The 13450-nt window shown below is 37.2% G+C and overlaps 1 protein-coding gene across 1 annotated transcript; it reads left to right on the plus strand.

Moving 5' to 3' along the window:
• Positions 1 to 1504: 1504 nt before the first annotated feature.
• Positions 1505 to 13103, plus strand: LOC133530023 (uncharacterized; the record flags this gene model as incomplete). Its single annotated transcript, XM_061867826.1, has 5 exons — positions 1505 to 1981; positions 5492 to 5624; positions 6069 to 6277; positions 7073 to 7261; positions 10210 to 13103. Coding segments are annotated over 5 exons (1245 nt in total), but the record flags the coding sequence as incomplete, so codon positions are not given.
• Positions 13104 to 13450: the final 347 nt, after the last annotated feature.

Raw genomic sequence — 13450 nt, forward strand, 5'->3', positions numbered from 1 at the left:
TTACGCATTTTAAATGTACAATGGAATGGGATTTGAATTGAGATACTAACACAATCTACCTCGTCAATCTCAATTAACAGTCTGTTGTCTAGAACATTGTACAGTAATGGATTCAGAGTCGTGACGTCATTGCACGTCAGAACTTGCTCAAACGATTTGTGGCACTGATTAGTTATAGCGATATATAGTACCGTAAAACCACCCAACTATAGTCCACAGCTCCCAACTATGGTCACAAAATAAACTCATTTTTTTTCGTTCAGGTGTGTATTTTTACTATATTTTTGTAGTTCTAAGGCAAAGTATGTTTATAAATGGAAGGTACAACTAGGAGTAAACCAAATGGAAAATTGGTATAGATACTTAATTTCCTTTTGAACTTGTGGACCATAGTTGCAGTATTGGACTATAGTTGAGTGGTTTTACGGTACTTGTTTCTGCTGTACCTGCCTCCTGCTACCTACAAATTGATAAATGTCACCTGACATGACCAGGAAGATAGATACCTATAGAATACTCTTTATTGGCATACCTCTGTAAAAAGATACAAGAAAAGAAACAATTGATTAAATGTAGAGGCATACAACAGGAGGTCTTATCGCTAAAGAGCGATCTCTTCCGAGCAACCTTTGGGTAGCGGAAACAGAGAAGTTAAACGAAAAAGTAGGTATTGCTAAAACGTTATGAAGACTATAGGAAGGTGTAGATTTTAGGTCACATTCTGAAATACCGTTCTGACTGAGGTACCCGTACGACCCAGAAATCTGTTGCAAACTAAGAGGTAGTCACATGTACTTTATCCTCGTACAAGTAATAATAGTAGGTACAATACCATGTAAAAGTGCTTCCAACTTAAAAGCTCGACTTAAAATAAAATTATGTAAAAGCTTTAGAAATGAAGAATGCACTCAACTTCCATGAGAACTTTTCAATGATATTACTCGTAATATTCGAGGCACGTTGACCCGTTAGCATCAAAGCTAGATAAAAGTTGTCTTCTTGTAGGCAAAGAAATATTTTATTGAATAATATTAAGAAATTTGACGGTTGACAAATTCAAATATGCAAAGTAGGCTTCGTCAGGTGGGTATAGCCATAAATCAGTAACACACAAAATACAAACAACGGGTTGCACTCCGGGAGTGCCGGCAGAAGTGAAAACTTGAATATTAACGTTGTGCATTTTTGATATTTTTGGAATGGTTAGGGAATAATTTTGCACGAATTGCTTAAGTATCAGTATAAAAGTACTATCATTCATGTGGTAAAATACAATATTCATTTATTGCGCTATCGTACACAAACATGACAATTTATATTACATTAAAAATTTAAGACTTCAGAACTAATACAATTATTTAAAATAATATTCAAGTCGCGTCGACGGTCTACTGGCTTCAATGACATTGTAACAGTTTTTAGATCAGGTCACGTGTCCGTCTTACGAATTTTCAATCTGACGAATCTGTCTGTCACTGACCTGCCACGAGTTTAACATTTTTTCCCAATCACAAAAAGTCCACAGCGCCGCGAAAGAAGTTTTCACTTCAAAAAAATAAAGCAATCCCCAACTGGCTTCATAATTTTCGCGTATGCTTGTTATTCTTGTAGGCAAAGCAACCGTTTGCACTTTCACATTCGCTATTTTAAACCCAATACATCATTTCAGATATCCTGCATACCCCTTCTTTTGGACGTCAACGAAATCAACATCATAGCTCTACACATACTAGCTGGCATATCATCAGGTGGCCTGTATACAATCTTCCCGATATACATCCGAGAGATAAGTTCCATACAAAACAGAGGGTTAGCTCTCTCCCTGTTCATGCCAATGACGGCAGCAGGGTATCTGATGAGACTGGTAACGGATTTGGACGCGCTGATGTTTTTGATGGTGGCTCTTGTGGTGGTTCAAATGATCACGGTGTTCTGTCTAGTGGAGTCCCCGAGTTATTTGGTCATGATTGGGAATCCTGAGGTGAGTCAAGTTAGACTACACTCACCGGCGACCGCAGAGCTGGCAGCTTCCTCGCTCAAAGAATTAGTCTTGCAATACAGCGAGGAAATGCTGCCAGTATCTACGGCACCATTGCCGCAGGGGGATATTTTTTAGTATTTTATTTTAAGTTTAGTATTATTTATTTTTAGATTTAGGTTTTAAGTTTTATAGTGTATTCTACAAATTGTATAGTCATGTGTCAATAAATTATCAGATCTCTTGTAGAGCCAAGTTCATATAACTCTACAAGCCCTAACTTGACTACACTTAAATGATGTGATACATATATACTAAGAGCCAATGTTTCAGTCCCCATTTAAACGGATGGGATTTATTCCATCGATAACACGATTCTCATATGCTTCTCAGAACTTTATTTGTTGGTATAGTTATCGGACAAGTTAATTGGTATCTGAAAAATCAGCTCTTAGTATGCTTTTTAAGAATATTTTTCTAATATTTTGGCATACATGCTTTTTTAAACTCCGACGCAAAAAGAAGGGTGTCAATGTTTGACGCTAATATCTGTCTGTGTAATCGTAGCTCTCTGACGGAGGAACGGATTTCAATGTATTTTTATTTTAAATGAAAGCAAGTTTCCTTATCGTGGTTTTTAGCTAAGTTTATTAGAAATTGATCCAGTAGTTTGAAGAGTATCAGCTCTTTTCCAAATAAGTAAAGCATTTGGCATAAAATTTGGTCATATACCTAGTTGACCGAAGCGTAGCGTAGGTCTACGTTTTGACTCGCGCAATCTGCTTTCGTATGTCCGGATGTTCTCCTCTACAGGTCGCAATTCTCAACCGATTCGCGTGAAATTTTGCGACCATATTCTATGACCAAATAGAATTTTTTTGTCGATCCAGTTTTTGGATTTTTTTCAAAATGGCGGAGTCATGGTACGTCGCGCCTAAACAAATAGCCGTATCGATATCATAAGAGTTTCCTCCTTGTGAGACATGGTTACAGAATGATTTGCGAAAAATTCAGATATTTTAGAACGCTGGTTTAGGGGGTATTTAGATATTTAGGTTTTACTCGAGAATAAGTAGCCTAATTTCACCGTGTAACATATATCCATTCGTGGCTCAATTGGCTCAATCATGAGGTTCCGGGCTCAAATCCCGAACAATGTAATCTTTTTTTGTTTTTTTTTTGCACTTTAATTTCCTATTTTTTATTGACTAAGCTTTGTAACAGGGAGAGAGAAGAGGACCCTGGATCTATTCCCTGAATAGTAACATTTTGTTTTTTTTTTTTTGTATTTAAATTTCGTAATGTTGATCAAGCGAGCACGAAGCGCGAGCAAAGCGTATTCGTTTCAGTTTTATTGTCTGAACTTTATTTACAGCCGTTAAAGTTCAAGGATACGGACAATTGCGCAGGCGAAAACGGGTTCATGTTTAAAAAAATCTGAGCAGTTTTTGCATTTAGATTAATTTATCAACTTTGGCTTTGCTATAAAGACGTAGTTGCAGATTGGAATATTGATATTATATTAGGAATAGAAGTTTAAACGTAAATGTATGTTATATTGCTTTAATAAATAAAAAATATATATCATAGCTAAAAGAGGGAAACGGTTTTTCTAACATATTTTCTGCGTGCAGTCGCCGCAGAAAGTTTCGGTACGGTTCGTGGCATTCTTTTAGAAAATTTTGGTGCATATAGATTACTAAGAGCCAGCGATGCTTGCTATAATCTTGTCTACAAAAATTCAGACCACAAATTTGCAGGAACACAATGTTCCGAAGATTTATTACATATCTTCTGTTGATATTTTAGTCAAGGTATTCGATGTAGCAAAATGATGTTTTAGCGGATTAAATTGCCAAATCCTATAGAGATAAAACACTACAGAGTGAAGCTCTGATGGCCCTTCTTCTGCCGACGAAGATGGAGGTGGTTCTACTTTTACCATTCAGGGGATGACCGACTAACTGTGGGCGTTTGGAAACGGGAAAGGGAGTATTTTCTCTTTCCTTCCCATTTTGTAGGCGTTGGCAAAGAGAATTTGAAATGGAGGTGGACTGTCAAACAAAATTTTGTTGCTACAGTAAAATTGCTGCTATATCTTTCGACACATGATAAAAATTGTAGAACGCCATTTGACTTTCCTTTCCTTGATGATCTTTTTGATCCTTATTCGTTTACTAATATATGTTAAAATTGTTAAAGACCTAAAAGTGGCGCCATCTAATAGATAAAAGGCCAAATGTTTGACAGCATCGTTTCGAGCGATGGCACCATAACGTTCCAAAAGTTTTAATCATATGTCCAAAGATGGCAGTAAATTTACGTGTCTACAAAGTTTTCTTAGTTAATAATTAATGAAAATTCATTTTCCGTGCAGGCTTTTTAAATTCTGATATACGAAAAAGTATCTATAAAAAATTAAGAGCAATTAACATTATTTAGAGGTCGCTATAAATGAAACAATACTGCTATACAAAATAGTATGAAAATAAATTGACCCATCAATAAATTTGCTTTGGAAATGTCTTTAAGGGCTCTTTATTCATTTTATTTATTATTTATAAGTATGCTTAAAATGATGGCGATCGTTTTTTTTTTTTGTTTTAGGTAACTTTGCATTTTTTTATTTGTATGAGGATATTGCAAATCACAAAATCATAGCGACCACCTAATCATTCGCAAATGAGTTCAAAGGCACATAGATTACTGTTCTATAAAGGGAGCCATGTGAAGATAAAATCCTTTCAACTTTTTTCTACATATAAAGTTGGACCATCCTATTCGATAATTATGTTTTTTGTCAATTTAGTTTTTATAAATTCTTCTAAACAGCGGAGCCATAGGTACAGTTTTAAGGGCTCCTCTACACGATGGCCCAGCGTAGGCCAATCTAAGGGACGCAGCTATGCGGTGAAATGAGATAGCAATATCACTTGCTCCCTCTAACGCAGTGGTTCCTAACCTTGTCAGTTCTGCCACCCCTATGACTAACTAGGGAATCAATATTCTTTCTTACAGGTCTAATTTCTGTTATATTTAATTGAGCTTATTACCTCCGTAAAATACCAGATTTACCACTACGGGGGTAATTACCCCCAAGTTAGGAACCGCTGCTCTAACGCATAAATGCGCCCCTAGGACTTGCCTACGCTGGGCCATCGTGTAGAGGAGCCATAAGCTATGCTCGCGAGGTCTACAGCTCACAGAGCTACTAGTGTAATAGGTTATTATTTATTTTTATTTAATAGTCATATTCTTAGAAACCTATGGGATAAGCTCAAATTCATCCATTAATTCGGTTACAAATTCGTTTACTTGAAAAGACACTGCACCTACTTAATCTTTTTGGTTTAACCCATTGGTTGACTGGTAGAGGAATGCTTTAAGGCATTAATTCCGCCATTTGTACCTTCATGTAATGTGCAATAAAGATTAAATAAATAAATAATAAGCTGCGCAAAACTACACTACTACAGCTACTATTACACATAGAACTATGTTATTTTCTTTCAGCGAGCAAAGCTAACAGTGTCGAGATTAAAATGCCTGCTGCCCGAGCACCCGACCGTGCTACGAGAAGTCGCCAGCTTGAAGGATGAAAGCGACAGAGCGAGGGCTGCGGGGAAATTGCACACGATAACAATAAGTAAGTTGTAACCGTACTAAATCGTTCGTGAGCTATCTTAGACGTCAATTTTTATGTAGACCCTTTTGTAGAGGACAAGTCACCGCCTGCAGGATAATAAATGTACACAGTTTTGGTGGCGGTTTATCTAAATTAAGACCAACTAAATCAAATGTGTCGTTGAAATTCATGAACAGTCTATTTTATGACACTCAATCAGTCATGTAATGATTTATATTATGGTTATATTAAGTTAGTTAGATAAAAGTTGCCTACCACCAATCCAAAAGTGCAATCGCAAAAGTGCATAGCCACTTTATGAACGAATTTCATTTATAATGTCCCCATGTTATTTTATTGCTCGCTGTATTACTTTTTTAACTAAAACCATGTTGGTACCTATAAGTTGTATCGATTCCACTTTTAGTCTGGTATATTGGTTTAGAACCATTCAATTTTTCGCAGTTAAAAACCCGATATGGCGCGACGCCACCAAAATCGGCTTGGTCCTCCACAGCACCATGATCCTGTGTGGCAGTATCATCTTCTTGGATCAGCACAAGACCCTGGTACAGCTGGGGTCACCGGCAGATCCCGACAGGGTGCTCACTCTGGCTTGCTTCTGCGCTGGCAGTTTACTATGTACAGTCGTCATACGAGTAACGGAAAGAAATGTAAGAGTCTACTTTTAATTAGTATAATTTACTTAATAATTAGTATACTTTTAATCTGCGAAAGTCGGCATATTTTGACGTAGAACGTTGTTATAACAAAACTGTGACTTCACGGCAAGCCGATTTTACGCACACATACTTACTTATCGGTTTTGAGCTATTCTCCGCTCAGCCTTCGAGTTGTGAATGTGTGCGTGTAGGTACGTGTAACGTAAATCGGCGTGTAATGAAATCAGTACCCCTAGTGTAACTTTGATCGACATCATAACGTGACGAACGCGTTTTGCGTTAAGTCTCATTTTGTATAGGATTTTGAGTTTCCAAAACGTCCCACTTGGCGCGCTCTTTCGAAATTCAATACAAAATGAGACTAAACGCAAACGCGTACGTCACGTTTGGAAATCGAATTTATTTACACTAGGGGTACTGTTTGTCTTAGCGACTATACTTCTGTCTATCTTTCAACTCTGACTTTAATTATATGTGCCAAATAATACTACCACTAGGGGCTTTGTGAGCAAAGCATGAATAATTAAATATACATACATCGTTGAATGAGTTGAATGATTCTCACACATCGAACTTACATAGTCTTAAGTGCCATAAACCCTACTAGCCACGATATACTAGCGACGAAACGAAACGACAGTCACATTTTATATCTAACTACCAAACCTCCTCGCAAAATTTAACTAGAATTGTTAAACAAATGCGACCTGCAGAGGAGAACATACGGACATACGAAAGCATGTTTGCTCATGCTGCAACGTAAACTATAGCCAACGTCTGTTTTAGTACCTCCTAACCGGCGCCTTCTTCGTGATGGCTGTATCAATGGGCACGCTGGCGGTATACACGCAGGCTGATCTGACTGTGTACACAAACCGCTGGGTACCCGTGGCCGCGCTCGGAGTACTCGTAGCAGCGTACGGCGTGGTTTGGGGGCTACCCGCGCTTGTGATAACGGAGCTGTTTAACTGTGAGGTGAGTGACATGTGGGAGTACATACACGGGTACCCGTGGCTATACTCGCAAGGTAAGAAACCTGCTTGTAGAAGAAAATATTTCAGTTTCCAACAGTATAAACTTGATGATCATAACAATCAAAAGAATATACTTATTCTTACCTACCTGGCGTACTGGTATTGTTTCGACTTGCTTCACTTAGCCGTGATTTATTCGAGATTACATGAACTAATCCCCCCATCTCCGTTTTGCCAACACTAGGCGCGGACTTGCGTTCTACCCTTAGAGCGGTTTCAGACTAGCGTATTTTACTTCAAAACTCCGGACGCTCGTATACGAGCTTACACCGGCGTGTGTGCTTAAACCGATGCGTGTCAGCTCGCACGGAACGAGCTTGTATGAGCTTATTATCGCGACAACGCTAATACGAATGACAGCGAGCGAGCGTATAATTATGCTCCTACGCGCGCTTATAAAAACGATCTTAAACGCTCGTATAAAATGCTAATCTGAAACCGCAGTTACGTTGTTACTCTGCCACTTATTTGCACTAAACGCTATGCATATCCAGCTTTGTCAATTTTGTCATGCAAACGGCTAAGAACGGAAAACTCGCTTCCTGCAAATCAGAGGGACTATCGCAAACACCGACGTTCGTAAATTGCGGGCATCTTTCACTTTTACTCCAATTAAGGCGTAATCAGAGTGACAGAGAAAAATGCCCGCAATTTGCAAACTTCGGTGTTTGCGGTAGGCCCTCTGTTTACAGCCCTCTATAACTTGGATTTTTTTTAAATCAAATATACATCTTTTAGATAAGCATGCTCCACCCTAGAATGCATCGACACTTAGCATCAGGTGAGATTGTGGTCAAATGTCTTTCTCCAATAAAAAAAAATACAAACAATATACGATAGTTATTAATTTATCATCTAAATATCAAGATTTCGCAAATGCACATTCCACTCGCAGTAAATTCACTAGCTCCGTGACTAGCTTGCTCAATGTAGTAATTTAAGAGCTGTTATGCGTAGATATAATTATATTTGCGTTAAATAATCGTTATAATAACTTTAGGTTTACGTACATGGCATCGAGATAACTGAATAGCAGCGCTAGAATAGATTTTGAACAGCCTTATCACTAATTATCTAAACTAACTATCGTGAAGCTCAAACGAAACATTTCCTAGCCTTTTCCGATTTGAAAAAGCATAAAATAAGGGCCTATTACCCAGGCAATTTTTTCGAAGCAAATCAAAACAAAAATGTTATGTACAAAGGCGAACTTATCCCTAAAAGGGATCTCTTCCAACTAATCCTTGAGAAAACGAAAGGATCAAACACTAACAGGTGAAAGACAAATACATATGAACAGAAACGAGAGAAATAAATAAGGAAATCGCAATTAGGCAATACATTGCGATTTCCTTACCTCCACTGGTAGATCGTTCCACATCCATAGCTTAACTGAGCAGGCAGTGAAAGATCTACAGTACACACGCGACTTTTTCGGCAAAATGGCTAGATTGCAGACGGTGACCGCTAACCGTAGCCAGAAAACAAAGCCAAGCTGTGAGCGGAAGGCAAAAACGTGATCGTACTTACCTATACGTAACCCAAATATATATTTGGTGCAGACATTTTGCTACCATAATACCACCATTCTCAAAAATATATCTGCGGTTGAGTCTGTGAACACCGCTTTTATGGGAATATTTTATACGTAGTCATGGCAGTATACCTCAGTCATAATTCCTACTAGTTACTTCCCACCACTTCGTCTGCGTTAATGATAACGAAGAATAGCAAAAACTATCCTATGTCCTTTTCCGGGCTTCAAACTATATTCATATCAATTTTTCTCTAAATCGGCTTAGGGGATTAATCGTGAAGAGATAAATAATAATAAGAGGAGGGACATTATTACACAAATTGACTAAGTCCCACAGTAAGCTCAATAAGGCTTGTGTTGAAGGTACTTAGACAACGATATATATAATATATAAATATTTATAAATACTTAAATACATAGAAAACTCAGGAACAAATATCCATGCTCATCACACGAATAAATGCCCTTACCAGGATTTGAACCCGGGACCATCAGCTTCGTAGGCAGGGTTACTACCCACTAGGCCAAACCGGTCGTCAATAGAGAGAGACTGAAAATCGGTAGAGATGACAGAAAAGATAGACAGTTACTTTCGCATTTTAATTTACTTATATGTTTCATAGTAGGGATAGGGATGTATAGTCAGTCCCTAATTTTCAGGGTAACAAAGTGCTACCGCTGTATATTACTATACTATTAATAGCACAATACACGACTCTGTAAGAATGTACCGCGGTGGACAGAAAGATTGATGTTGATGTCGTGGGCTAAAACCGATTACGTTTATGTTGCGCTCGATTGAGCGATCTCGTATGGGATTGGCAGATATTTCATGCGTTGGAAAATTGGGTAATAGTGGGTTCTATAGCTTAAATAAATTCGTGTTGATTTCTCAATGTAGTCGTGAGTTCGGAGAGGGAACTTTAATAAATAACTGTGTTGTTTTAGGACTTTTAGCTGGGGTTATGTCCCGGCTGATTTACAATATATTAGTTTCGATTTTCTACGCTATATTCGTTTACACTATTATCGGTAGTTATTAATCTTGGCTAGGTCGATAGAAAATTTAATTCAAAATAGGGATTAATTTCGGCCTGGAAAAATTTCGTCTAGTGTTAGATTAATAATATATACTCATACTTTTTAAGCATGATGGTCTTTCCTGTGAACTTGTAGCAAGTGGAAAAATAAGCCATACTTAAAAAGCCAGGAGGTGATATATTTTTAATTTTCGTGAACTTGGCGGTCTTATTTATGTCAAATAAAGCATCCCCTGGTGCCTTGTATTTGAAAGTCACGGCAACAAGTTGCAAGTTACGGCATTGTTAAATAATTATCTGTGTTTGTTTCAGATCCGATCGCACCAGCTAGCCCTCCTCTACGTCTATTCCCAGCTCATAAAACTGGTGCACGTGTACAGCTACCCCCACATCGAGGCGTACATCGGCGTGTACACCATGTTCTATATATTTGTCGGAATCAACCTGTTTGCGGCGGTGTACTGTCTGTTCCATATACCGCAGCTCAAGAACAAGACGACGAGACAGATCGAAAAGCAACTGAAGAGAGTACCGCTTTTGAATATTTAACTACGAGTAGTAATATGAGAATCTGATTTGTACAACAGTTAAGGTGATGTTCGAATGGCAACTGCAGCTGCATTACTGTTACGAAATTGCTGCTACAGCGTTGATGCTGTATCTGTCAATTTCCTTAATCAAATTGAACGTCATAACCGCGGAAGTAATGCGGCGGCGACCGTCACTTATTTTATTAATAAAATTTACAGATACAGAGGCCTAGTTCAATCCGCAGCAGTAATGCAGCTGAAGTTGACATCCGAATGTCACCTTTACTCTGCAGCGTTGCTGGTGTAGCGTCATACGTCATAATCGCGGCAGATATCACTGTAAATTTCCTTGATATTTGCTATCACTATTGCAGTACTGTAGTGATTAGAACGTTCAATACTCAACTAATTGTATCATAGAGATTGACAGTGACATTACCAGTTTCTAGCTGCTGCCGCATAAAGCAGCCTGACTTAACCAGATCCTTATACAGTCACGTCGAATATACATAGAGTGTGGGAAAAATGAATGGGTCCTGGAGAGAAAGTGCCTTTGAACCTCAAGTTAGCTCACAAGGAAAGGTACCCAACTGTCCGGTTCCGATTTGATTTATATTTATATATGTTATAGAGTAGTCTAAGTTTAGGAAAACTTGAGTTTAAGCAGATATAACAAAACACTTGTACATTATTTTTTCCTGTTCTCAAACATATACTCAAACAAGCCATTAACTAGCAAGTTGCTTGAGCATCACTTTCTATAGGAGTTAGAAGATTTAGTAACTTTTTAGTACTTTGGAGGACAATTTCTCCCAATAGTTTGAGTTTCGGCAGCTAAAAAAATACGTGTCCGTTATTTTAGACTACTCTATAACATATATAAATATAAATAAAATCGGAACCGGACAGTTGGGTACCTTTCCTTGTAAGTTTGGAATTACAAATGGAACGAATACCTGGAACAGTCAGTCTAAGCATAGAGAAATAAGTAAGCATTGAGTGTTCAATCCATACATCAGTTTTCTTACCAAAACGCATATTATTTTCGGAGTAATGTAGCGTTATGTAGAAGATATATCAGTACCGTTACTTGACAATAGATAACACTAGTGTCGCGACTGACGAAAAGTGTATTGCTCAACAATTGACAATTAATATTACAGGCAGAAGGAGTTGAAAATAGAGTTCCGGTTATCGATTATAGGTTATAATATTAGCTGAAAAGTAGAAAAGTATATATGCCCTAAGCATACTAAAAAAGAACACAAACTTCGAGTGTGCATTATCCGCATACTACGCATATGCGTGCGCATGGCTTCGGTACGCTGTAGTCCTTTGGGGTGATAGTGTCGAGGCCGAGCAACTTTTTATAATGCAGAAGAAGTGTATTCGAATTTTAGCGAATGTGCGTATACCAGACAGCTGCCGTCCGTACTTTGTCCGCTACAAACTATTAACACTGCCCTGCATCTATATATTGCAAGCTGCTATTTTTGTTCGCAAAAACTCTCATTTATTTGAATTAAAACAGGATAAGGAAACAACTAGAGCACAGTATAGGAATAAATTGCAACTACCTCAAACCAAACTACAAATGTGTAGAAATAGTCCACATTACAAATGTATCCTAATAACTAATAAAATTCCAGACTCGATTAAGCAAGAACCTGAAAATGCGACCTTCAAAACTAAATTAGAAATATTATTTACTCGATAAATGCTATTATTCAATTAATGACTTTTTTGATGATAATTTATAATTGGTATTTTATTTTGAATTATTACTGTACTGACTATTTATTTATCCATACAATTGTAGCATATTTAAATGTATTAATAATTTAATTTTATGTGTATTTGTAAATTCGGATGATGATCGTGACGAATAATTTTATTTTATAATGATTAGCTTATATTTGTAAGGTATTAGTATATTGTTGTTGTATGTCCTCACAGGGCGTCATGGACCGACTTACTGAATTGTATTGCAACACCTTAATAATGTATGGACATGATTATACAATTAATAAATAAGTGTAAGAAAACTGACGTACGGAGTGAGCACACTCTATGCTTAATTATTTCTCTATGGTCTAAGCGTTGAACTGACTGCAACAGGACGAAGTGTGTTATTATATTATAACTGTCATAGGAATTTCATATGAATGATGATAGTGCTGTACTTTGTCATTGCAAACACCACGCAGATTCGGCTGGGTCCGATTCTATCAATCATGTTCAGGTCCCTTTTCAGAGTCTGTTCGGAAAGAGAAGAGTCGTGGAATGTATTGGACCCCATACATTCCACGACTCTTCTCTTTCCGCACAGACTCTATACTGAACAACACACATCAAGTTGTTGAATGGTTCAATGCATAAAATACCGCAATGAAGATGAGAATCGTTTATATGTAATAGTAAACTTTTTCTTAGAAATAAGTTTAATTAATTTTGAACGCTTAAAACAGTTTTTAACGTAACTATAAAGTAAGACTTAACTTGGTTAAACTAATGTGACATGACATGGATATAAAGATTGTATAAATGTTTATAGCGTATGTATGCTTCTAAAAATACTTATATAATAATATACCTAATAATTGTTAGTAAAGAAATTCATGTTTTTACGATTTTTATTATATACATTTTCTACATTTTAGCAGATGTTACATTTGACGCAAGCTTTTCTTTTTAGTTCATTAATTAGTTACCCTAAACATTTGTCGCAAGTCACCGTCCATTGTGCCTATTTTGCGCGAAAGGTAAGGTAACCTTAGGTATTCACTAGTATTCACGAAGCCTAGCAATCAATTAAGCTTTGAAATTGCTTGCTACTTCGTGTAGAGTACTCGGTAAGTATCTCTGTTTCTTCTAACATTATGATTGTTCGCCTGCTCCTAAGCATATATTATATTTTGTTATTTAGGGTGCTGTGGTCTGTTATTATGCAGTTTGCGTAATTGGTTTATAACCTTATATTTTGGTGAGATAGTAGTTATTTTTGACAAGATTGCCATTATTGT

The sequence above is a fragment of the Cydia pomonella genome, chromosome 22 (genome assembly GCF_033807575.1).
Source record: "Cydia pomonella isolate Wapato2018A chromosome 22, ilCydPomo1, whole genome shotgun sequence".
Lineage (NCBI taxonomy): Eukaryota > Metazoa > Arthropoda > Insecta > Lepidoptera > Tortricidae > Cydia > Cydia pomonella.